Source organism: Macaca thibetana, chromosome 3 (genome assembly GCF_024542745.1).
Source record: "Macaca thibetana thibetana isolate TM-01 chromosome 3, ASM2454274v1, whole genome shotgun sequence".
NCBI classification, from domain to species: domain Eukaryota; kingdom Metazoa; phylum Chordata; class Mammalia; order Primates; family Cercopithecidae; genus Macaca; species Macaca thibetana.
The window spans coordinates 166,668,406-166,694,766 of record NC_065580.1 but is presented as its reverse complement, the minus strand read 5'-3'; the positions used below and the strand labels follow the sequence as shown (position 1 = coordinate 166,694,766).

The 26,361-nt window shown below is 36.5% G+C and overlaps 2 protein-coding genes across 2 annotated transcripts in view; both read right to left on the bottom strand.

Moving 5' to 3' along the window:
* The window catches only part of TIAM1 (TIAM Rac1 associated GEF 1), a 1,375,699-nt gene that overhangs the window by 34,234 nt on the left and 1,315,104 nt on the right, over positions 1-26,361 (bottom strand). The window lies entirely within an intron of this gene.
* On the bottom strand, positions 15,567-16,446 carry LOC126951698 (keratin-associated protein 13-2). The gene has a single exon (XM_050786063.1). It carries the CDS (start codon positions 16,386-16,388, stop codon positions 15,861-15,863), a length of 528 nt encoding a protein of 175 aa, XP_050642020.1. The 5' UTR covers positions 16,389-16,446; the 3' UTR covers positions 15,567-15,860.

Below are 26,361 nucleotides of genomic sequence, written 5' to 3'. Positions count from 1 at the left end.
GCATGCAAGTTCCCAGATTGTACTCCTCTGCTCTTTCCAATTAAAACTCATTTGTTCTGAAAAGCATGTGTGAGTTTCTTTTTAGGTTGACACTTCTCATCCTTCAATGCCAAAATCAAACTCCTCCTATCAGACAGGTGTTCATCTCAACTAGACTTTAGCTCTTCAGGAACAAAGATCTCAGTATTTGATAATCTAGTTCACACACACACACACACACGCACACACACACACACACTGTGGAGGAATTGCAAGGGATGTATTTTGAAATGGCTCATGCAGGGTGAGTAGTAGTTCAGCTTGCAGGGAAATTACATATGTGAGAAGAACACAATACACAGAAGTTTTGTGGGGTCAGTGATGGTGCTTAGTCTTCTTTGACCTGATTCCTGGCACATCATGGGTGCTCATTGATTATTTATATCAAATAATTGACTTTTATTTTACTTTCACTCAAGATAAATGTATGCATGTGAAAATAATGTTTCTGCTTTTAAAGTTACCTCTAATTAAAAGTGAAATGAATATTAAGTCTATCTTTTATAAATGAATATATCCCCAAGTTAATCATAACCAGTAAGCCAAGGCCTATTAAGATAGACTGCCACTTAGAAGATGAATGGAGGATGGAAATTAAGGTTTTAGTGTGTAGGGGCACTTCCCGAACAATCTTTATAGTCCTTGTATGTGAATGTGCACTTGTTCTCTTCTCATTACACAAGGCAGCAGGATCAAATAAACTATAATTGGTAAAGGTGATCAGTTAGCTTAACCAGAAGTCTGGGTACAATTTTACATTGCAGTAATATTTTAATTATGGCTTCTTTCCATTATACTACTGATGCAAAAAACCATACACACTACCCAAGCATTTCTCTTAGCTCAAATTCTCCATCACGACCAGCTATATACCAATTTTCCTGAATCACTGTGGTATCAAAGTCTTTTAATTAGTTTTCCTCTATTCCTGTAGGCATATCAGTGTTACTTAGGGGATGTCCAGGAGTCTACTATAGCCACTATTAATCTCAGCTATTTTATAATTTCTCAAATTCTACGTAATTTTTTTAAAAGATAAAAATAACTATAATTTTTAAAAATTAAATATTTACATAGGTTACTTTTGGAACTTGGAATACTCTTCTAAAAGTAGATATCACTGTAATTTTTTCAAAAATTAAAATGTCATATATGTAACTTAAGGCAATGCAATAGTTTCATTTATTTATTTATTTATTTATTTATTTATTTTATCTTTGAAACAGGGTCTCACTCCCATGGCCCAGGCTGGAGTCCAGTGGTGTGATCTTGGCTAACTGCAGCCTGGAGTTCCCGAGCTCAAGTGATCCTCCCACCTCAGCCTCCCAAGTGACTGGTACTACAGGCATGCACCACCAGGCCTAGCTTTTTTTTTTTTTAATTTTTAATAGAGATGTGGCCTTTCTATGTTGCCCACGCTCAAGCTCAAACACCTGGGCTCCCCACCTTAGCCTCCCGAAGTTCTAGGATTACAGGCATGAGCCACTGCGCCCGGCTTTATACAATAGTTTTAAATATAAAGAGCCACTTCTTTATTAAGTAAATTAGAAAACATCTCTCTAAGAATTTAAACACATTTAAATAAATTTTGAGAAAGGTCAAATATTATGGTTATATATTTACTGAATTAGGAAATTCTGCCAAAATAGTTTGCATCACTTCATGTCACCTTTTTATAAAGCTGTTTGGATCTGAACGTGCTTTCGTGGATTTCACACTAATGCTTCATACCATTGAAGGAGCTATAATCATAGAATAATAATTTGTCAACTGAGGATACGATGTCATGTAATCAAAAAGCTGCGAGCTTGGGATTGGAATACATGTCTCTGGCTCTGAGTCCAGTTCTTTCTTCCATTAGGCTGGTGCAAAAGTAATTGTGATTTTTGACATTAAAAGTAATTGCAGAAACTGTAATTACTTTTGCACTTTACATGATGCAAATGCATGAACCTTAAGAGAAATTGTATATTCTCTTCACTTTGTATTTCCATAAACATGGCCCTCTAGCATGCATCTCATATTTGTACATATTCTTGAATACGTCTCATTTGAAGTGTTTAATTTCCCTTACTTTGACTATATCAACATGTTCACTTTAAAAATCAAAATCTCTTACAAATTTCAGTGCTTGAAGTGATGCTCAATATCTGTCCTCAATCCATACCCCAAGCAAAATTGCCTTTGGGGCCTTCCTCAATTATTTTTCTTTCTCTTTCCAATTGCTTCATTCTCTTTCATTCTAATGGTTCTTTTATTCTCAGCCTTATAACCATGCTCAATCTTCTTCAATCCAAAAATTTTAAATAGTGCCATTTTCTCTATAATTATATAGCTCTTCTTATTTTACATCAGGATTATCTAAAGAGGCATGCAATCAGCTTGTCAGCTACCTCACTTTTAATTCTCTTTTCAATAACTGATATGATTAGGCTTTGTGTCCCTGGCCAATTCTCATTTTGAATTGTAATTGCAATAATCCCCGTAATACCCGTGTGTCAAGGGAATTACCAGGTGGAGGTAACTGAATCATGGGGGCAGCTCCCCCATGCTGTTCTCGTGATAGTGAGTGAGTTAGCACAAGATTTGATGGTTTTATAAGGTGCTCTTCCCCTTTCACTCAGCACTTCTCCTTCCTGCCGCTTTGTGAAGAAGATGCCTTGCTTCCCCTTCGTGATTGTAAGTTTCCTGAGGTCTCCTCGGCCAAACTGAACTGTGAGTCAGTTAAACCACTATCCTTTCTAAATTACCCAGTCTCAGGCAGTTATTTATAGCAGTATGAAAATGGACTAATACAGTTACCATCTTGTTTCTGTCTGGTTTAAAACTCTTCTGGAATTGCTCTGATATGGTCAGCAGTAGCCTCAATGCTGCCAAACATGATGTATGTTTTTAAGATGATCTCATGTGAACATTTAACCATATTCAACACAGGCGACTATGTCCTTAACCTTAAATCATGTTCATCTATAGACTTCCATGAGATTACAGTTCTAGTCCCCTATCGAACTTTGACTAATTCTTTGTTACCATTAGTTGAATTTCTTTCATAATACTCCTTAAGACTTGGTATTGATCTCTGGACATATTCTCTCTATAGAGGAGACACCTCCCTTCCATGGCTTCAACTACCATCCATATTCTGTGACATTTAAATATTCAAATTATCTTTCCAGTCTGTATAGTCTTTTTCTTTTTTAATTCTAGACCTAAATATGCAAGTACTTCTTGCCATTCCACTTAAAGGTTTCATAAGGATGTTGAACTTTTATGTGTATGACATTGAACTTCTGCTCTTCTCTTGTGAGGCAGAAATATTTTTGTCTCCTATTAGTAAACTGCATTTCCACCTATCTAGTTGTTTAACTCAGACAATTTAGAATCCTCCTAACATACACAATCTACCCTGAGCATTGGCCATTTTCTTTCCCAAATCTGTCTTACATTTATTCACTCCTATTACTGCTTTCTGTGTAGTTCAGGATTTCTCACCCTTGGTACCAGGGGCATTTAGGGCTGGATAGTTTTTTGTTGTGGGGAGATATCCTGTGCATTGTAAGGCAGTTGGCAGTATTCTTGGCCTCTACCCACTAGATGCCAGTAGCACACCTCCCCCTTAAAATTACAATTAAGAATGTCTCCAAAAATTGCCTAGGGGAGAGAGCAAAATTAGCCCTGGAGGAAAAGCATTGTCCTTGTCTGAGGTAGTCTCCTTTCTTGGTGGAGCAACCAAAAATAATGTCAAGATTGTCTGCCTCTGTTTTTTAAAAAATGTCTCCTCTAGTCTTTCTTCTACACTCCTGCCTGATTTTCTTTTCTTTTTTCTTTTCTTTCTTTCTCTTTCTCCTTTCTTTCTCTCTTTCTCTTTCTTTCTTTCCATTCTTTTCCTTCTTTCTTTCCTTCGTTCCTTCCCCTTTCCTTTCCTTTTCCTTTTATTTTTCCTTTCCTTTTTTCTTCCCTTTCCTTTTCTTTTTCCTTTCCTTTCTTTTCCATGTTTCTGCCAGACCTGAAAACAGAAATATAGTCATATCACTTTCCTGATTACAACTTCCTGATTGATTTACCATACACTGAGGATGAAACAAATCCTCTATATGATCTGTAAAGCTGTGTAATTGAGTCCCTGCTCATGTCTCTGACTTCATGTTCATACAGTGTTCTTTCTCTTTCTCACAAACACACTGGTCTTTGTTCCACATTAAAGTATCTGAAGCTATTTTCTAATCCAAAGACACACGCTTCTCTCTGCCTTGAACATTTTTTCTTCATCTGGATGAAAATAATTAAGCCTTTTCTCACCTCAAAACATTATATCTCAAGATAAAGTAGGTTCTCCTGTTGTGATTTTTAAATTATCTCTGTACTTAATTCTAATTTTAAAAAAATATTTACTTCTTAGACTCTTCTAGAATACAGCAGTGCTACTAAACAAACCAGTCCATGACAGTTCACCAACTGACCATGAGTTAAGTGTGTATATCAATATGCAAATGAATGCATGGCTACCTTCCTTAAGAAGCCTTGCATGATTAAAAATTTCAGCTTAAGGAAATCATATGTCAAACATACCTGCTTTACCCTGTACCCTGATCTATGATCCACTCTTTGAATGACACATTTCTGAATTGTAATATCTAAAGTTGAGTTGGGGGCAAATACTATCTGTGTTCTTTCTTATTTGACATGAAATTCTCAGCTCAAGAGTAGTCAAAGTTAATAGCTATTGTTGTTCAATAAATACTTAATGATAAACTAGATAATTACTGGTTTTATCATTGCTGAATATCTCCTATCTTATCCTGTTCCTAGACCTCTAACCTCCTCTTGGATGTTTTACAACAGTAAACTCAGAGGAGTCTTAACTGCCCTCTTAATCAGTACCACTTGGTCCAGACTTGCTTCTATTCCTTTGCACCCTAACTTAGCTATAATATACCATCTATAGTCTGAATACTAAATAAACACTTGTTAAATGGAATCATCCTGTCCAATTTTTTAAATATAGCAATGTGAAATTTGAAAGCTAGAGAGATTCATTTCAAGTAAATTCAGCAAGCATGCAGTGAAGTGTAGGCATTGTGGTGAGAGGTGAGGATAGGGAGGTGAGTGAGAGATAGCCCTATCCCTGAAGGAGGCATGTCTTAATCTTTCTCTGGAAAACGAGTGGAAGTAGGTTAATAGAAGATAAGTGACTTTAGAGACGTGTGTCATACTCCATTAAATTCAATCACTTTTGCTGTTCTCTCAGACCCTGAAGCTACTAGTCAAAGCTAAATAGTCTTAGATCCTTTGCATTTACATATCCTGAATTATTTTGAACCTTGTTAGTGTTTTATGTAGAAAAATAGTAATTCTTGGATTAAAAATTATTGTAGGCTATGGAATTTTTTTCCTACTTGTAGAAAGTGGGCTGTCTTTTCACGTTGCTTCTGACAAAATCAACAGCCAAGTTATCCAAATAGTAATTCGTCATAGTAAAAATCATGCAACTTCAGTAAGCCAATAACTAAAACGAGCTCAAGGAAAAACTGTTTATACTTGAATTCCTTAAAAGATTGCTATATTAAATAATAGCATTTCTGTCACATTGTAAACTAACAAGAGCACATGAAATATCCCCCAATTTCTATTATATATAATTTCTATTTTCAGATATAAATTTTTAGTGTAGTTTCTTCATGTTGATTTTTTTTTATCATATAATGGTGACAGAACCTTTCTCTCTGAGAGAAACTAACTAGTTTATGGTCAGCCAGTTCCTAAAACGGGGTTTGTGGAGATGAATATGAGGGACAGCAGCATTTCCTGGCAGTGTATGAACAGGCATTAGGCCCATTCGTAGAAGCCACGCCTGTACATTGGTCTAAGTAAGTTGACAGGCTTTTCCTTGTAGAGAAGTAGTTTGGGTGGCAAGAAGCTGGGACTGTAATTCAAGCTTTGGGTACTACTGGGTCTATAACTTAAAGACTGGAATTCATTGAATTCATAGCCTAGAAAGCACCCTGTCATAGAAAGCACAATATATGGCTGCCGGAGGGCTTATAGTAGCTCATCTGAGAGTCTTACAGAGAGACCCGTCTTGGTGGAGACTAGGAAAGCAGAGGTCAGTGGGGTGGACCAAGTAGCTGGGGTAAGAAGAGACACAGGATTAGACTGAGTAGAGCAAGAGTTCCCCAAGTGAGTAGGAAGAGAAGTTTCCAGTGTAGCAGCTTAATGTGTGACTGCTGGATCTGATTCACTTTTTATTAGTGTCAAAAGGTGTCTAAATGTCACCTTATTGCCTAGAAGCCTATGTGCTCTGACGCTATGGGTATGAGGTTTTAAATGCCCAGCTTTATTATTCTTCTGCCCTACAATTTGCCTAGGAACATCTCCTTAGTGTGTTGTCCAATTCAGCTGAAAAGATTAATACCATCATAAATATGCATACCCGTATTTTATAACCAAAAGCCACTTTACTCTCAGTCTTGGACTTCAGATGATTGTTGTATGGTCAAAGCAATTGGATCGATCATTGGCGACTTAATTCTTGACTGAGAGGATCACTTAGAGCATGCTGAGATGTAGCTCTTTTTCTCCTCCCTGCTTACAGTTTTATATTTTGTTGTGATTCTTTTCTCAGTCATTCCTGATATGGTTTGCCATATTGCCAAGCACATGTTTGTGTTTACTAACAACTAATATAGGAGATAGAAATCATCACGATGTTCTACAAAAATTGAAAAAGTTTTATTAAAAAATAATTCTACTTGGCTCTCTTTACCAGTTGGATGGATACAGAATGCCTTATATAAGTGGACTTAAATTACATTAGTTAAGAAGATAGAAATTTCAGGCCAAATACTTTAAAAAAGTATTCTCCGTTGGGCACGATGGATCACACCTGTAATCCCAGCACTTTGGGAGGCCAATGCAGATGGATTGCCCAAGCTCATGAGTTTGCGACCAGCCTGGGCAACACAGTGAAACCCTGTCTCTACTGAAATACAAAAAAAATTAGCCGAGTGTGGTGGTGAGTGCCTGTAATTGCAGCGACTCTGGAGGCTGAGGCAGGAGAATTGCTTGAACACGGGAGGCGGAGGTTGCAGTGAGCCGAGATCGTGCCACTGCACTCCAGCCTGGGCCACAGAGTGAGACTCTGTCTCAAAAAAAAAAAAAAAAAAAGTAATCTCTCAAATTTATTGTGTGGAAACTTTTAATGGCCCCTTAGGAACTGTGTTTATAAGCAGTAAAACAAATACGAAAGTATTTTCTTCAAGCACATTGAAAATTGCTGAACAAATAAAAAGTTCCCAAGTAATGTTGTAGATAGTCACATTTCCCTATTATGAGAGAGGGGAAATTACATCTACAGATGAGCCTAGATATAGGAATGTGGTGGCCTGGAGAAGAAAAGACATTGGTGAGGACAAGAAATTAATGGCAAAGAAATGGATCTAACCAGAAGGATCATAGAATAAAATAAATTTTAAAAAATGGATACAAAAAAGCATTAAGGGAATGGCGACTTAGGTTATACCCAGGATAAAAATACAAAGGAAACAGAGTAAAACACACTTTTGTTTACATAGGTATGATGTTTGAGAGGGAATGAATTACACTATTGTGTACTCTAGTGGATACGTTAAATGTTTAGAAATTGACATGGGTACCGTGTAAATGTTTAGAGGCTTCTAAACATTTAAAATGTGCCAAACAACTAATATATGTTGTTAAATACTAAACACATTTTAAAGGTATAAAATCTGCTAAATATTTATAATTTCTAAATGTTTAAAACATTTTCAGCAAAAAAATGATATGTTTAGGATAAATATTTCATTTTAGGGTGCATAAAAGAATACAATGTATATGGCTCACTCGAAGCACCCATGTGCATTTAGTTTTTGGCCATAAGTTGCATACATTTATAGTCTAATAATAGTTAACATTTATGGAGTGATTTCTGTACTTAAGGAATTCTTCCGGCTGCTTCACTTATCCTATCATTTGCCTCTCATCGTAACCCCATGATCAAATTGCTATCATTCATTGTCTTTTACATTTAAGGAAATTACGTTTTTGAGAGATTCCATAATGTTTACAAGGCAAATAGCTGGTGTTAGACTTGGGAATTCAGATAAATAAATATATATGGTGTTTCTTCAGGATTTACATGCTTTGACAATTTAAATAGGTTCAGTCTCACAGCAAGCAGAGTAATGTGCAGGTAAAAAAATACATTATTAACTTAATGCTTAAATCTTCTAAGGAATGTTTCTAAAGCACAAAAACTGAGAAAATCCTGGAAGTACAGAAACCATAGTGGGGACCTTGAGCATGACATTCTCATGATCAAGCACTCCTGTTATCTGGAGGACAGCATGGGAGACCAGGCAAAACTTGGGATATCAGTTGGTTACCAGACCTAGCAGCCCCAACTCCTCTGTTTTTTAAGCAGCGTGATCCTTACAAACTCTTTACCTTCCACTAGAACTATCCTAGCTCTTCTTTCATTTTAGGAAGATTGTTAGTGTTGGTAATGAAGTTATGACTTACCAAAGACACTTAGTCACTCAGGAATTATATGCCTATTAACAGGCAGGACTCCTTTGGACAGTGTCAATTCTACATGATTTCAGCAACTTGAGGGCAATGTGGCTATCCATATTGGAAAGGCTAGCCTTTCCAATCAGTTCAGCTGGCAAAGATGATAACTTATGGTGTCCATTCGTTTTGAGTTTCAAGACCATCATTAAGCTACATCTTGTTTGGTATCCCCAACAGAATCATAGTAGATGTTCACTATTTGGGTAATGGATACACTAAAAGCTCAGACTTCACGACCATGCAAAATATGCATATAAGAAACTTGCATGGATACCATCTAAAAATATAAAAATTTTAAAAAAATCATAGTGTATTCATGATTATCTGTTACCATCAAGAATAGAATGTGTTAGTTATGCTGGTAGTCAAATGGGTGCCTGGTGGCATTCTGGTTTAATGTTGGTTTTTTTTCTAACTTTTTAGTGGCTATCATTATATGCTACAGTAATTAATAGGGGTTTGCCCAGAATAGTATTTCAACAGGTAAAAGATTACTTTAAAAAAAGGTTGATGCTCGTTTGTTTTTCTACCTGTTTTACTCAGATCCAGCACAACAATCAGTTAAAATTTAGAAGAGCAAATATATTAATTTAGTTACAAGTAAACTTTATTAGACAACATTTATTTTTAGCCATAGCTGAAAAAACAATAATTTATTTGCTTATGCTTGAAATAGCAATGCCCTATGGGAATCTCAGTAATGCTGATCAAAGTCTCTTCTATGCTCTTCCTGCTTGCTAAAAGGAGACGAACACTGACAAATGTATGTGAATCATATATCGAGGGGAATGTGCTCAGAAGAACAAAGATGCAATGGACAAGGATGCCTGAGGCACAGTACCTTCAAGAAATTCAAAATCTAAAAGTTCATACTCTATATAATTATCATATATATTTCTTGTAATAGACTTATGATTTAACTAATATTTTCATTTCTCAGATAAAGATATAGAGATACATTAAGTAATTTGTTAAAAATTATTTTAACAAAAAGTTATAAATCCAAAAAGTCAGACTAGTTCTGTCTGTCTGTCTGCAGATATTTCATTATCCATCCCTACTTTCTGTGTTTGTTAAGCCATGATATAAAGCCAACAAACGCTGAGGACCAAATGTATGACACAGGTGAGGTGACTTTATTATTAAGCTCCTTAGCACTTAAAACTCCTCAGAAGAAGGACGAAAGTGGAGGGAAAGAATAGACTATCCCACACAGAGTACTAATGCAAATATGCAAATGACAGAAAGTAGGGAGTAACTAAACAAAAGGCAGGTCATTTTAGAATCCATAACCATATTCTTTTCTTGTCTAGAATTTCAAAATAAAACCTTGCTGAGTAGAATTCCATCTCATGGCTTCAGTAAATGTAGGCTTCTGTACAAAACACTACTCTCCATGTGTTCACAATTGATTAAGAGAACATTTCTGCATCATTTTCCCCAGAATGAAGTTTGCAGCTCCCAAGGATGTACTAAATGTGGTTGACTGTTTTTCCTGTTCTCTCTAGTGTAATAATAGACCATGGTAAATTACCCTAAGATTGTCAAAGCTAAAGCATTTTTCAAATTTGGTTTATAAGCTGGAGAATATGAACAGCCAGTGGCACCTCTTCACCTTACACTATCCATAGAACGCAGACAGTGAAGTCTTTGGAACCAATTTTATAGTCAAGACATTAACCTTTGTGGTCATTTGCCCAGCAGAAAAAGTAAGCTGTTAAAAAACACAAAATCAGCCACTATTCACTTCTTTTTATGATTATGAGTGTGTTAACAGCTTTCCCTTCAATTACATGGCTAGGGTTATTTTGCCAGTAAAGTACCAAAAAGATAATATATATCTGAAGCAAATTTAGATATTGTCTCTTTGCAGAAATGACCTGAAATGAGGGCAATCACTCATTAACTTGAGTATAGATTTTAACTAAAATTTGTTTGACTGAAAATTACAATATTATCTAGCCCAAAGAAACTTGGGAAAAACAGTGTTATGTTTCTTTCAACTCCACTGTTCAGAAGAATAAAACTAGAATTCTCCCTCTCATTCTTTTGGAAAGTCATGAAACACTTGAGCATATTAACAAACTTTCACAAAGGATAAAAACAAAACTGATTAATGTGGTTAGTCCAAATTAATAATATAAATATAAACTTGGTATCCAATCTATTAATATTTCTTAAAACCAGTGTCTCAAGCAATTAATATTTGAGGAGAAGGGCTTTAGTCATTTGAGGTTGGAATGGAATGATATTACTGGTATAATTCAGGAAACAAACTGGAGATTAAAGGGATACCTACAAATACTAAAATAGACAGGTGGCAAACATGAAAGAAAAGAAAAAACTTAGGGCAATTTCTAATTCTTTGACTTTGCTCACTACTTCTATAGTCACCCTTACTAGATTAAGAACTTCCTACATCAGTAATTGCATCTTCTTCAATAACAATCAAGCTGATAAACAAATCATCAACTCAATTCCATTTACAATAGCTACAAAAATAACTAGGAATACATTTAACTGAGAAGGTAAAATATCTCTACAAGGAGAACTATAAAACACTAATGAAATAAATCATAGATGACACAAACAAATGGAAGATCATCCTAATACTCACAGATTGGCAAAATCAGTATCATTAAAATGACCTTACTGCCCAAAGCAACCTACAGATTCAATGCAACTCCTATCAAATAATAACATCATTTTTATAGAATTATGAAGCCTAAACTTCATGTGGAATCAAAAAAGAGCCCCAGTAGCCAAAGCAATCCTAAGTAAAAAGAACAAAGCTGGCGCATCACATTTCTTGATTTAAAATTATACTGCAAGGCTACAATAAACACAACAGCAGAGTACTTTATAAAACCAGACAAATAGATCAATGGATCAGAATAGAAACACAGAAATAAAGCTAAATACCTACAAAAATATACACAAGGGAAAGGACACCCTATTCAATAAATGGTGCTAAGAAAACTGGATTGTCATATGGAGAAGAATGAAACTGAATCCATGTCCTTCACTGTATACAGAAATTAACTCAAAATGGATTAAAAACTTAAATGTAATATCTGAAACTATAAAAATCCCAGAAGAAAACCTCGGAAATCTCCTCTAGACATTTACATAGGCAAAGAATTTATGACTAAGACCCCCAAGAGCTAATGCAACAAAAACAAAAATAGACCAATGGGACTTAATTAAACTGAAAAGCTTCTGCACACCTAAAGAAATTGTCAACAAAGTAAACAGACAACTTACAGAATGGGAGAAAATGTTTGAAAACTATGTATCCAACAAAAACTAATATCTAGAATCTACAAGAAACTCAAACAACTCAACAAGAAAAAAAAATAACACTATCAAAAAGTGGGCAAAGGACATGAAGAGACGTTTTTCCAAAGAAGACATACAAACAGCCAACAAACATGTGGAAAAATTCTCAATATCATTAATCATTAGAGAAATGCAAATTATAACCACATTAAGATACCATCTTACAGTAATAAGAATGGTTATTAAAAAAGCAAAAACAACAGATGTTGGCAAGGATGCAGAGAAAAGGGAACACTGTTGGTGGGAACGTAAATTAGTACAATCTTTATGGAAAACCGTATGAAGATTCCTCAAAGAGCTGAGAATAGAACTACCATTTGATCTAGCAATCCCTACTATTGGGTATCTACACAAAGAAAAGAAATTGTTACATATATTAAAAACCCCTGCACTGGTATGTTTATCATGACACTATTCATGATTGCAAAGTCATGGAATCAGCCAAAGTGTTCATCAATGAATGATTGAATTTTAAAAAGTGATACATAAATGCAATATGATACTACTCAGCCATAAAAAAAGAATAAAATTGTGTCTTTTGCAGCAAAATGGATGGAAATGGAAGCCATTATCCTAAGTGAAATGACTAAGAAACAGTCAAATACCACATGTTCTCACTTATGATTGGGAGCTAAACAATGTGTATATCTAGATATACAGAGTGGAATAATTGACTTTGGAGACTCCAAAAGTTGGGAGAGTAGGAGAGCGGTGAGAGGTGAAAAGTTACCTATTAGAGACAATATAAGCTATCTGGGTGATGGATATACTAAAAGCCCCGAGTTCACCACTGCATAATATATCCATGCAACAAAACTGCACGTGTACCCTTAAATCAATAAAAATAAAATAAAATAGAACTTTAGAAAAGAAGAGCTTCCATACATCAATAACTGCATCTTCTCACTTTAATGAACAGACTTTAGTATTCGTATATTAATCTCCCAGAAATGCCCTCTAAAAACCTTATAACACATCCTACTAATGAATAGAACAAAGAGCTGATGTCACTTGGTGTATTAAGGTCATTAGGAGTGGAGTAATTATAAATGAGCTTGAAAGCAATTTATCCTTTCCACTCTGCTTTTTCTTAGCCAATGATGGGAGTCAGCCTTCGATTAAACTCTCTGTTACCATCATACAATGTAGGCATTGACCCACAGTTACCAGGTGCCTAAACTTGACAGCACCCTAAAGGGTGAATGTGGAGAGGAGCAGAGTGTACATAAAAGGTGAAAAATCATAGAGAGAAGAAGAGAGAGAGAAGAAAAGCAAAGAGAAAAGGTGAGAGAAGAAAATAAAAAATAGTTGGAGATTAGCAGAGATAAGATATTAAGGAAAGATTACGCATGCAGAAAATAGAAGAGGCAAAGAATATTCATTTTGTCTGATCCCTGAAATCTGAATCTTCACATTATACTTTGAAAGGTTTAAATATTGAAAGTATTCTAATATGTTAATTTCCTCCTTTACTCTCTGCCTCCCTGTTTCAATAGTTTGCATTCCACTTAAAGACTGCATTAGAATGGAGGAAATTCTTCAAGTCACTACAGAACTAGATACTGTATGTCACTGGACACCCCTTCCTTCTATCGTGGGATTGCTGCATTTTAAACATTTCTCTGTGCTCATCCCTCCTTGCAAGACCTGGTGCCTTCCGCATTTGAAGTTATGAGCCTCTAGCTCTCAGGACTTCCTTACTGGCCATGCTACTGTGACCCCTTTGAGTTTGTTTTCTCAAATGGTTTTTATAATCCACATTATACTCATTCCACATTATTTAAAGATGAATTAGTAGTCCACCTTCAATGCTAATGGCATAATTCAGACTCATAGGACCTTTATGTCTAATAAAAATGTTTAATTACCTGTTTACGCCAACGTCAATGAGTAGCACTGCACTTCATGACACAATTTTTTTTTTTTGAGTCAGAGTCTCACACTGTCACCCAGGCTGGAGTGCAATGGTGCGATCTTGGCTCACTACAACCTCCACCTCCCAGGTTCAAGTGATTCTCCTGCCTCAGGCTTCCGAGTAGCTGGGATTACAGGTGCCCACCACCACGCCTGGCTAATTTTTTGTATTTTTAGTACAGTCAGGGTTTCACTATGCTGGCCAAGCTGGTCTCAAACTCCTGACCTTGTGATCCGCCCACCTCGGCCTCCCAAAGTGCTGGGAATACAGGCATGAGCCACTGCGCCTGGCCCAACAACACATTTTTATTAATTGTAAATCTTTGTATGCGAGTGCCAGAAGTCTTATTTTATTTCAATTATTTTATTTAGTTTAAACCTAAAGAAGACTTTATTGACCCATATGATCAAAGGACTTAAAGGATGAATACAGCTGGCTTAAGTTACTTGGGAATCAGAGGCTTCCATGTTGCCGGGAGCTTCTTCTTGTGTTTCCCTTCTCTATTCTTCTAGTTTCTGTGGCGGGCAGATTTCTATCATCAGAGGATGTGGTTCCCACACTTCCATGCTTAGCCCATATTGTCTCCAGTATAAGAGAAAAGATACCCTCTTTTTTCAGATTTAATTTTAAAAAGCTTAAAGAAAAGGTGTCAGGGAAAAAAAATCAATTAAAGCTCATGACATATTATTGGAGGAAATCATAATCTTTGAAGGTTATTTTCCCATTCATGGAGAGTTGTTACTAAATATTTTATGAAAAAGTTTTAACTGAATTTTTACACTACCTTTAGCCTCTGAAAGAAATCACTTGCTCAAATTAAAATAAACAGAGAAGTTCTTATGTCTCAGATGTAAATAGCATCCTACAAATATTTATCTTTATTCATGCTGTCACAGCTGAGCAGTGGATTCCAGGGATACTGAGGGAGGTTATAAGATCTAGAACATTGAAAGTAATCTAATTTTAACTCCCACTCAATGCAGAAATCACTGAAAAATAATACCTTTTTCCTTGCTGAGAAACTCAATAACCCAAAGAAAACACACAGGTCATAATAGTTCTATAAATTTATAATTTATAAATATACATTTATAACAAACCAAAGTATTTCTCCCTATAACTGTTTCCATTACTCACAGTTGTAAACCTTAAGTCTTTCTGTATTCTCTGCTTCTCTCTCTCTCACACACACACACAACACAAACACACACACACACTGAATAATTCATTTTCTCCTATATTTAAACACAACCATAATGCCCTCCAATACCTAACATTTCCTATTTTCCCTTTTCTATCATAATATTTCAGATTTATTCAAATGTTTTACATTTTATATTTAATTGCCTAGTTGACATTTCTGAGCAAACTCTAAACACTGTTTTAAAAATGTAAACAAAAAACAAATATGATTGTCAGCAAAAGGTGTCTTCCTTGAAAAGACACCACCATTATGAGCATACTCTCAATAATTCTGTTAAGAATCCAACCAGTTTTCATGGCAGAAGACATGCACTTGCTGTCTGTTAGGCAGTGGAAGGCCCAAAGAATCTCCCCATACACTAGGCCTGACGATATAACCTACGGAAACGGATGTCCAAGGAAAAGACATCTGGGGGCCTGGAGCCCCCAAAACAGATCACAAATCAAACTTTGAAAACCAATAAAAGACAAGGAGAACATATTGAAATCAACAGTAAATGAATTTATTAGGTGAAACAAAACTGAACTTCCATATACTTTATAAGATGAACTTATGTAATAACGAATCACTTGTTTCAAAATTATAGACATTTGACTCTATATTTTGCACATTCATTAATTTCACAGTCTGAAAGAACTAGCCTGTCCAGCCAGTACTTAATGCCACAGAAAGGATGAAGAGCTATAGTAAGAGGGGTTAGCTCACATTGCTGGAAAAGCCTATGATAACAGCTCTACATAGAGACTGAGGCATTTTGCTTAAAAGTCTGGAAATTCAGCAAGTTGATCTACAGAAGATTGATCCATAGGCTGGTCTGTAACAAGGAGACTGGCAGCTCCTAGAAGCCAAGTAGGTTGGGTGGCAGAATCCAGAGCCATAGCCTAGGGGAGGGAAGCCACAGCCTCCATAACCCAGGGATCTGAAGCCACTGGACCCACAGCCCACTGAGTAGCAGCTCCTCGATCCATAGCCCAGGGAGCGGCAGCTGCTGGATCCAAAGCCTAGAGACCCAGAGTAAGTCGTCTGGCAGGGACTGCAGAGCAAGGAGGTTCTGGGGCGGTAGCAGGAGGTCTGGCAGGGGCTGGACTCCACAAAGGACGTCTCGCAGCTGGTGGGCTCCCAGCAGGTCTCCTGACGGCCCCTGTAGAGAGAGGAACCCAGCTGGCAGGTGCTGGGAGAGCAGAGGTCAGTGCCGGAGACCAGGTTGGTGGGATAGGAAAAGCCACAGGAGGAGGCTGGGTAGCGCAGGTAGCCGCCAAAGGAGCGGGAGGAGAAGTTTCCAGAGCAGCAGTTGTAGGACATGTTGACAGAAGATGTGAGTTCAGTTGAGTTATAGTGGAAAGATTATCTGAGTTTGAATGTCATAGTCTGTACTACAAGCTATATATGATCTTAGACCTGGGTGTGTCTACTGTCTGGACACTCCCTCCTCCTTGCTCACCTTTTATTATAAAAATGCTTCTCTAGGTTATTGTTTAATTTATCACATCTTCATATACTTAGCTGTACTTTAGTCACTCTGGAACACTTAGAAGGAAGCCATTCAGTTGTTGTTTTTTTTTTTTTTCCTGGAATTCACTGTGGTTTGACCTTCAATGTTATATGTCATCACATTTATGAGTATCTTGCCTCTTATTATTTGAGTACAGTAAGTCCTTATTGTACCATATGGAATCACACAAAATTCTTTCTTTACTTCCATTAAGTTATCAGGAGCATAAGTGGTTAGTACTGAAAATAGTTTGTCCTTTTTTTTTCACACAAGCATATTACTTGTTACTAGAAACAGTGGATTTCTCCAAATACTAACTAGATTCAGTAGTCTCAGCAATCTGTCAGTTAAACCTCTTACTGGTATCTCAAGAACTCAGGATCAGAATTGAGGTGTGCACCATTATCTCGGGTCTCCATACCAGGCATCTTCCTTAACAAGAGGTTACATTAGATGACACCCACTTAGGAAACAATAAACACAATCTTTTCAGTAAGACTTTAAATCGAAGTTTCTCATATATTTTCTGATGAGCCTATCTTATAGCAAGCATTATTCTATGGTTATGCTCTAAATCAACTCATAGTTTTTCGTTTTGTTTTATTTTTCAATTATTCTTTTCTGGATGAAAGAACAGATTCTTAGCTGCAATTATTAATTTATACTTAAACTTTGAGGAATTGTTAACATTTTTCTGAAGCTTTTAACTTGAAGTATTAGAGTTATATGGGTCTTTAAACACTCTCTGGTCAACCCATACATGGAAAAATTACCTCTTAGAGAGCTTCATTAACTTTCCCCTAATTTCTCAGTAAGACAGAAGCAAAATTGAAGCTTTAATCATGGTTTTCTTATTCAGAGTCAAGTTGCAAACACCTTGCAAACATAAAAGTAAATTCAACTTTAACTTGTCTCAGAAAAGAAACTATTAAGCTTATTTATACTAACATATAAAAGCCTAAGTCTTATTTACCTTTCCTAAGGATATTCACATTGAATAGTGTTCAACAGGGGAATTCTATGCCTTACTGATCTTTATACATTTGAAGTATATTTCACTTCCTAGCCCAAGAAAAAGAAAAGAATCTTGGTAATCCATGTTTAGATTAATGGGGGGAAGAGGCTTCTTATCTGTGCCTATTCTTCTTCTTTTGAATCTGACATTTTATTTGGTTTAACTAAGGGAAATGGCATTCACCATTGTTATTGAAAAGAGAGCCTCTTAACTACCTGAAAATTAACTTGCTTTATTCCAAAGCATGCTGCTTCAGAGCACTTAGTTACTTTGTTTTATGATTATCTCTCCCATGCAGAATCCAAAGTGTGGCATGCATCACATGAAGTGCCCTTGTGCAATACTTAAACCATCACTCTGATTCACTGAAGTAAAATAAAGCTGCGCTTTATGAATGGACACCTATTAAATTTACTAAAAAGTATGCACCACTCCCAACACGTGGGATTCCTTATAATGGCAGCTTTTAACACATTTAAAATGAGAGATATTTTTCTTTTTTTTTACTACATGTTGATTCTGCTCAAAAAAAAAAAAAAAAAACAACTTTCTAATATTTAAAAGTTCTTGCCTTTCTAGACCAGCTCCCTATGTCTGGGAATAAACACTAAAATAACTTGGGAATAAGTCAATTCCAATTAACAGTCCCTCCACCCATTCCTAATTGGGTTAACACTTTTTATTAGGAGTTACTTGTGCACTTTGTACAAATGCTAATGAACAACTCACGAATGCTAATAAATGTGTCCATCTGAAAGGCAGAAAAAGCAAAACAAAACTAGAGTAACCTTAACAGTTCAAAAGTGGATTCTGGAACTAATAAAATACTCTACATGCTCTACACACATAGGCAAAGTGTTAGTATAGAAGGAAAAATTCACTATCTTGATATGTCAGGGAAAATGTGATATTGAAATCTTTTCTCCCTTCCTTCCTTCTTTCCTTCCTTCCTTCCTTTCCCTCCCTCCCCTTTTTCTTTTTCTTTTTTTCCCTCCCTCCCTCTTTTCTTTTTCTTTCTTTTCTTTCCCTCCCTCCCTCTCTCTCTCCCTCCCTCCCTTCCTCCCTCTCTCTCTCTTTCTGTCTCTTCTCTCTTTCTCTCTTTCTTTCTTCTTTCTCTTTTCTCTTTAGAAATTTAGGCATAACCACACTAGAAAGAATAAAACTATCATTAGAGTACACAGTAGCCACAACTAGCTTATGATCTGAATTACTTGAAAAGTGATTGTTTTTCCAAGTTAACTTAGTAATGTAGCAGAAGTTTTAAACTGACAATCTTCTATTGCAATGTTTCCAGAGATTCTTCAAAAGCTTTCAAATTAGCCAAATATTAAGCAGTAGTAGAAATAGTAGAAATCCATATATTCTGCCCTACATCTTTTTTACTTTCTGTTCACTTTTTAATTTTGTGGTTTCTCTAGACCTAGAAGAGCCTTTTTATAGTCTGGTCACTAAAGAATCTTCTTCATAACAGCTGCTTTACACTAGATTTTATTTTTAAAATTCTCACCCAAGGGGAAATGTATCTATTAAACCTTAATGCTCACTATGAAGGACCCACTACTGAGTAAAGGGCTTGATGGGAACTCCCTAGACTATCCTGTTCATGGTGTCTTCCCCAGTCCCCCATGCAAGTCTACCCAGGCCTGTGGCTTTCTCAGAGGTCATCCTGCCTCATTGTTTGAGACTTTTCCAGGCCCTGGCACCTCCTCTAACTTCACTACAGCTCTTCCTGCTTCAAATTCATCAATTTTTATGTCTTCAGACCCTCATCATCCATGACTTTCATTTGAAATAAAAAGGTCAGGCCGGGCGCGGTGGCTCACGCCTGTAATCCTAGCACTTTGGGAGGCCGAGGGAGATGGATCACGAGGTCAGGAGTTTGAGACCAGCCTTTCCAACATTGTGAAACCCCGTCTCTACTAAGAATATAAAAATTAGCCAGGCGTAGTGGTGGACACCTGTAATCCCAGCTACTGGGGAGGCTGAGGCAGGAGAATCGCTTGAAACTGGAAGGAAGAGGTTGCAGTGAGCCAAGATCATGCCACTGCACTCCAGTCTGGGCGACAAACAAAAGGTTTATAAACAGCTCTACTTACACACCTCTTGGTTCTTCTTATCTCTTCTGAGACCTTACCCTTGCATTTACTGAAAACATAGAAAATTAAAGGAAATTCTAGAGTAGTTTTCTGGATGCCTAAACTCACAATTGTCACCACGTTGTCAGATTTGCGTTCATCTTTCTCTTTTTTATTTTAAATGTTTATGGATACATGACAGTTGTACATATTTATGGGGTACATGTGATATTTTGATACAGGCACACGATGTATAATGATCAAATCTGGTAACTGGCATATCCATCACCTTAAACATTTATCATTTTTTGCATTGAGAACATTCCAAATCTACTTTTCTAGTTATTTTGAAATATGCAATACATTATTGTTAATCACAGTTGCCCTACTGTGTTACTGAACACTAGATCTTATATATATAGATATATATAGATATAGATATCTAACTATGTTTTGCACCCATTAACCAACACCTCTCTGTCCTTCTTTCCACTACCCTTGCAAGCCTATGGTAACCACCATTCTATTCACTACCTTAGAGAGAGACCCCTTGTGGGCCAGTCTCTCAGTCTGATTCTTCTTCACATCTTTCCAAAGGCATCAGAATAATGCATTCATTTTTGCATAACATTCCAGGAAATTGTCTATACATATATTTATCGTTTTATACCATTTATTGTTGTTTTAAGTTACAATAATGTCATCTTATTGGATACATATACATATATATCTCTGTACCTTTCTTTTTATATTAAATATATTTAAATAAAAATATCTAAAACATATCCAAGTTGACATTTATATATTTGTGTATTCATCAGCACTACAGTAGCACTTTTAAATGCCAGGCACTGGTCTCAGCACTTTATCACAAATATTAACTCACTTAATCCTCATAATAATTCTATACGGTACATATTTTATAGATGAGAAGTTGAGACACAAACAGGTTGAGTTACTTGCCCAAAGTAACCCATGTAGTTAGTAGCAGAGATGAGATTTGAAGTGCGATACTGACACCATTGTCAGACTTTATGCAAATAACCATGTTGCTATGATACACTAGTTGCTAGTTTATTCCTTGTTACAAATTTATAGAATTCTACTGTATAAAAAATATTTTATTGATATATCTCCCTTGATTTTTTACTGTCACAAACCACATGACAAGAAATATACTTCTGTATAGGCCCTTGTACCCACTGTCTAGGGCTTCTGGAACATATATATTTAGATGCAATTGCTGGACATACAAAATTTCAATTTTAGCACGGTAGTTAGGATCAAGGCTCTTGGATTTAGGCTGGCACAGTTTGAATCCTGGCTCCATCACTTAGCTGTATAACCCAGACCTGTTTTAGTTTCTCATATTTGGTTATCTTTTAGCCATTATTCTACGGAGTCTTTCATTCTTTCAAATGTATTTTTAGAGATATTTGCGCCTTCTTTTTGTATGCCTTTGTCTTTCATATGTTGCTAATATATTCCTCTGGTCAGTTGTTTGACTATTTGTTTGAAGTCAGATCTATGGATATACAGTTCCCATAAAATGAAATTCACCATTTTTAGATGTACAGTTCAATGAGTTTTTTCCTTTCTGTTCTTTTTTTTGGTGGAGGGGGCAAGGGCTTGCTTTGCTGCCCAGGCCAGAGTGCAGTAGTGTGATCATAGCTCACTGTAGCCTCAAACTCCTAAGCTCAAGTGATTCTCCTGCCTCAGCCTCCTGAGTGGTTAGGACTACAAGTGCACACCACGACTCCTAGCTAATTTTTTTTCTTTTTTTTTTTTTATAGAGGCAGATTCTCACTGTGTTGTCCAGTTTAGTCTTAAACTCCTGGCCTCATGCAATCTTCCTGCCTCGGCTTCCCAGTTCAGTGAGTGATGACAAACTTATAGTCATGTTATCACCAATTGATTGAGATAGAGTGTTTCCATTATTTCTAGAAATTCTCCTGTGCTCCTTTGGATCAATCTGCTTCCCCAATATTTAAATTTCTGTTCCTATAGTCTTATTTTTTGAACTGCATGATAAATGGACTTATACATTATGTTGTCTTCTGTGTTTAACTTCCTTCACAGAGCATAATGCTTTTGAGATTCATCCATGTTGTTGCATATTCCCGTCATTCATTTCCTTTTATTGCCAAGTGGTACTTCATTGTATACATGCTATACACTAGAAAATGGATATTTAGATGATTTTGAGTCTGGAGTTACTATGGATAAAACTGCTATAAACATTCACATACAGATAATATTGTGGACATGTGTAATATGGTTTGGCTCTGTGTGCCCATTCAAATCTCATCTCTAATTCTAATCCACACATGTGGAGGAAGGGACCTGGTGGGAGGTGATTGGATCATGAGGATGGTTTCCCCCATGCTGTTCTCATGAGAGTGAGGGATTTCTCATGAGGTCTGATGGTTTTAAAAGTCCCAGTTTCCCCTGTGTGTACTCTCTCTTCTGCCACCATGTAACATGTACCTTGCTTCCCCTTCACCTTCCACCATGACGTAAATTTCCTGATGCCTCTCCAACCATAAGGAACCGTGAGTCAATTAAACCATGTTCTTTATAAATCACCCAGTCTTATGTAGTATCTTCATAGCAGTGTGAAAACAGACTAATACAGAGAATTGGTACCAGCAGAGTTGGGTACTGCTATAAAAATAAACTGAAAATATGGAAGTGACATTGGAACTGGGTAACAGGTAGAGGTTGGAACAGTTTGGAGGGCTTAGAAGAAGACAGGAAGATGTGGAAAGTTTGGAACTTCCTAGAGACTTGTTGAATGGTTTTGACCAAAATGCTGATAGTGATGTGGACAATGAAGTCCATGCTGAGGTGGTCTCAGATGGAGATGAGGAATTTATTGGGAACTGGAGCAAAAGTCACTCTTGCTATGCTTTAGCAAAGAAGCTAGTGGCATTTTTCCCCTGCTCTAGAGATCTATGGAACTTTGAACTTGAGAGAGATGATTTAGGGTATCTGGTGGAAGACATTTCTAAGCAGCAGAACATTCAACATGTGACCTGGCTTATTCTGAAAGCATTCAGTTATGTGTGTTCATAAAGATATGGTTTAAAGTTGGAACTTATTTTAAAAAGTAGAGCATAAAGATTTGGAAAATTTGCAGCCTGACCATGTGACAGAAAAGGAATATCCATTTTCTGTAACAAAAGTTGAGGTTTGGGAACCTCTGTCTAAATTTCAGAGGATATATGGAAATGCCTGGATGTCCAAGCAATAGTCAGCTGCAGGGGCAGAGCCCTCATGGAGAACCTCTGCTAGGGCAGTGCAGAAGGGAACTGTGGGGTAATAGCCCCCACACAGAGTCCCCACTGGATCACTGTCTGGTGGAGCCATGAGAAGGTCACCATCCTCCAGACCCCAGAAATGTAGATTCACCAACAGCTTGCATTGTGCACTTGGAAAAGCCACAGACACTCAATGCCAGCCTGTGAAAGCAGCCATGAGGACTATACCCTGCAGAGTCACAGGAGTGAAGCTGCCCAAGTCATTAGGAGCCCACCCCTTGCATCAGTGTGTCCTGGATGTGGGACATGACTTCAAAGGAGATTATTTTGGAGCTTTAATAATTAATGACTGCACTACATGGGGTCTGTAGCCTTTTTGTTCTGGCCAATTTCTCCCTCTTGGAATGTGAACATTTACCCAATGCCTGTACCCCCACTGTATCTTGGAAGTAACTAAATTGTTTTTTATTTATAGGCTCATAGGCAGAAAGCACTTGCCTTGTCTCAGATGAGACTTTGGACTTGGACTTTGGGGTTAATTCTGGAATAAGTTAAGACTTTGTGGGACTGTTAGGAAGGCATGATTGGTTTTGAAATGTGAAAAGGACATGAGATTTGGGAGAAGCCAAGGGCAGAATGATGTAGTTTGGCCCTGTGGCCCCACCCAAATCTCATCTTGAATTGTAATCCCCACATGTTGAGGAAGGGACCTGGTGGGGGGTGATTGGATCAAGGGGGTGGTTTCCACCATGATGATCTTGTGATAGTGAGGAACTCCTCAAGAGAGCTGGTGGTTTTACAAGTGGTAGGTGCTCCTGTGTGCTCTCTCTCTCTTGCCACCATGTAAGACGTGCCTTGCTTCCCTTTTACCTTCTGCTATGATTGTAAGTTTCCAGAGGCCTCTTCAGCCATGCAGAACTACGAGTCGATTAAATCTTTTTTTCCTTTTTTCAGGCCTTTAAGGCATAAAAAAATTAATACCATATGTTTTCAATTTTCAGGCAGTATCTTTAAGTAACTGCATAAAAACATTATAAAAAACTGACAAACTATTCTCCTCAGTGGCTATACCATTTTGCATTCCAATAGCAATGTATGAAAATCTTGCTTGTTTCACAGTCTCAACAGCACTGTGTGTATTATTATTATTCCCAATATTTTCTTCCAGTCTGTGACTCTATCAAAAGTAATTTTCTTTGACTTTTAATTTCATTTTCTTATTAAAGTCTTTGGAAACAGATGTTTTTAATTTTGATGAAGACAAATTTAGCTGAAAATCTCTTGGTATATCATGCAGACTTTGGGTCTCTCTATATATATGTACGTACGTATGTGTGTGTGTATTTTGCTTTTGTATTTCAATTTTCCTATGAATGTCCAACCGTCCTGGAGCAACTGGTTGAAAAGACTGTCCTTTCCCATTGAATCATTATGACTCCTTTCTCAAAAGTCAATTAATCTTATTTATATAAATTTACTTCTGGAGTCATGCTTCTGTTCCATTAATCTATATGCCTATCCTTAGGCCAATACCACAGTGTCTTCATTATTATAGCTTTATGGTAAACCTTGAAATCAGATTTTGAATCCTCAAACTTTGTACTTTATTTTCAAAATGGACAATTTGACTCCTTTTGCATTTTTATATACATTTTCAAATAAGTTTGCCAATTTCTACAAATAAAATCCCAATATGATTTTTACTGGGATTATGTCAAATCTACAGTCAATTTGGAGAGAAATAGTATCTTAAAAGCAATGAGTTTTCTGTTCTCTGAGCATGCTGTATCTCCTCATTTACTTAGACATTCTTTAATGTCTCTCAGTTTTGTAGTTTTCATTATACTATTGTAGTTCTCATTTTACTTAAACTCTGTAGTTTTCATTATAGCTAAACTCTGCAATCCTGCATATGTTTTGCTAGATTCATAACTATTTTATGTTTTGGTGCTAGTTTAAATGGAAATTTCTATTTATCACTTTATACAGAATTCTATTTTTTTCTGTATATTGATCTCATATCTTACAGTCTTATTAATTCACTTATTAGTCTTATCAGATATTTGTAAATTATTTTATATTTTCATATGAAATAAATTCATATATTGTATACATGCTAATGTCATCTGCAAATAAATACAATATAATTTCTTCCTAAAAAATATGTATGACTTTTTTTTTTTAAATGTTTTTTGGCTAGGTAGAACCTCCAGTACACTGTTGAATAGAAGCAATCAAAGCAAAATCTTTGTCTTGTCCCTCATCTTAAGTGGAAGTAGCATTCAGTCTTTCATCAGTGAGTAAAATTAAATGTTTCCAGCTATAGGTTTCCTGCAGTTGCCTATTATCAAACTGTGAATGTTCTCTTCTAAAACATGTTTGTTGAAAGCTCTTGTCATGAGGACATGTTCATTATTTCCAAAGGGTATTTTATGCATTTATTGAAATGACTGTAGAGTTTTTTTCTTTTTCCTGTTGATGCAATCAACTTGCATTGGTTAATTTTAAATGTCAAACCAACTTTGCATTCCTGGGGAAAATCTCCTTGATCATGATGCATTATACTTTTAATACATTGCTGGATTAGATTTATAGATTGTTTTAGGATTATTGTGACTCTGCTTATGAGAGATATTGGTTTGTAATTTTCCATCATTGTAATGTCCTTGTATGGATCTGTATTAAAATAATATTGACCTCATAAGATGAGTTTGTGTGTTTTTTATACTTTATGTTTCTGAAAGATTTTATGTAGACTTAATTTTTTCAACTATTTTGAATGATTTGCCATTGAAACCATCTGATATGCTTTGGTGATATCCCCACCCAAATCTCATCTTGAATTGTAGCTCCCATTGTTGTGGGAGGGACCTAGTGGGAGATAACTGAAACACAAGGGAGGTTTTCCCCATACTGTTATGCTGGTAGTGAATAACTCATGAGATCTGATGGTTTTATGAGGGGTTTTCCTTTTTGCTTGGCTCTCATTCTCTCTGCCTGCCACAATGTGAGACATGCCTTTCGTCTTCTGCCATGATTGTGAGACCCCCTCTACTAATGTGGAACTGTAAGTCCATTAAACCTCTTTTTCTTTACAAATTACCCAGTCTTTGGTATGTCTTTATCAGCAGTGTGAAAATGGAATTATACAGTAAATCAGTACCAGTAGAGTGGTGTGCTGCTGTAAAGATATCTGAAAATGTGGAAGTGACTTTGGAACTAAGTAACAGGCAGAGGTTGGAACACTTTGGAGTGTGTAAAAGACAACAGGAAAATGTGGGAAGGTTTGGAACTCTCTAGAGACTTGTTGAATGGCTTTGACCAAAATGTTAACAATGAAATTCAGGTTGAGGTGGTCTCAGATGGAGATGAGGAACTTGTTGGGAACTGGAGTAAAGGTGACTCTCGTTATGTTTTAGCAAAGAGACTGGCA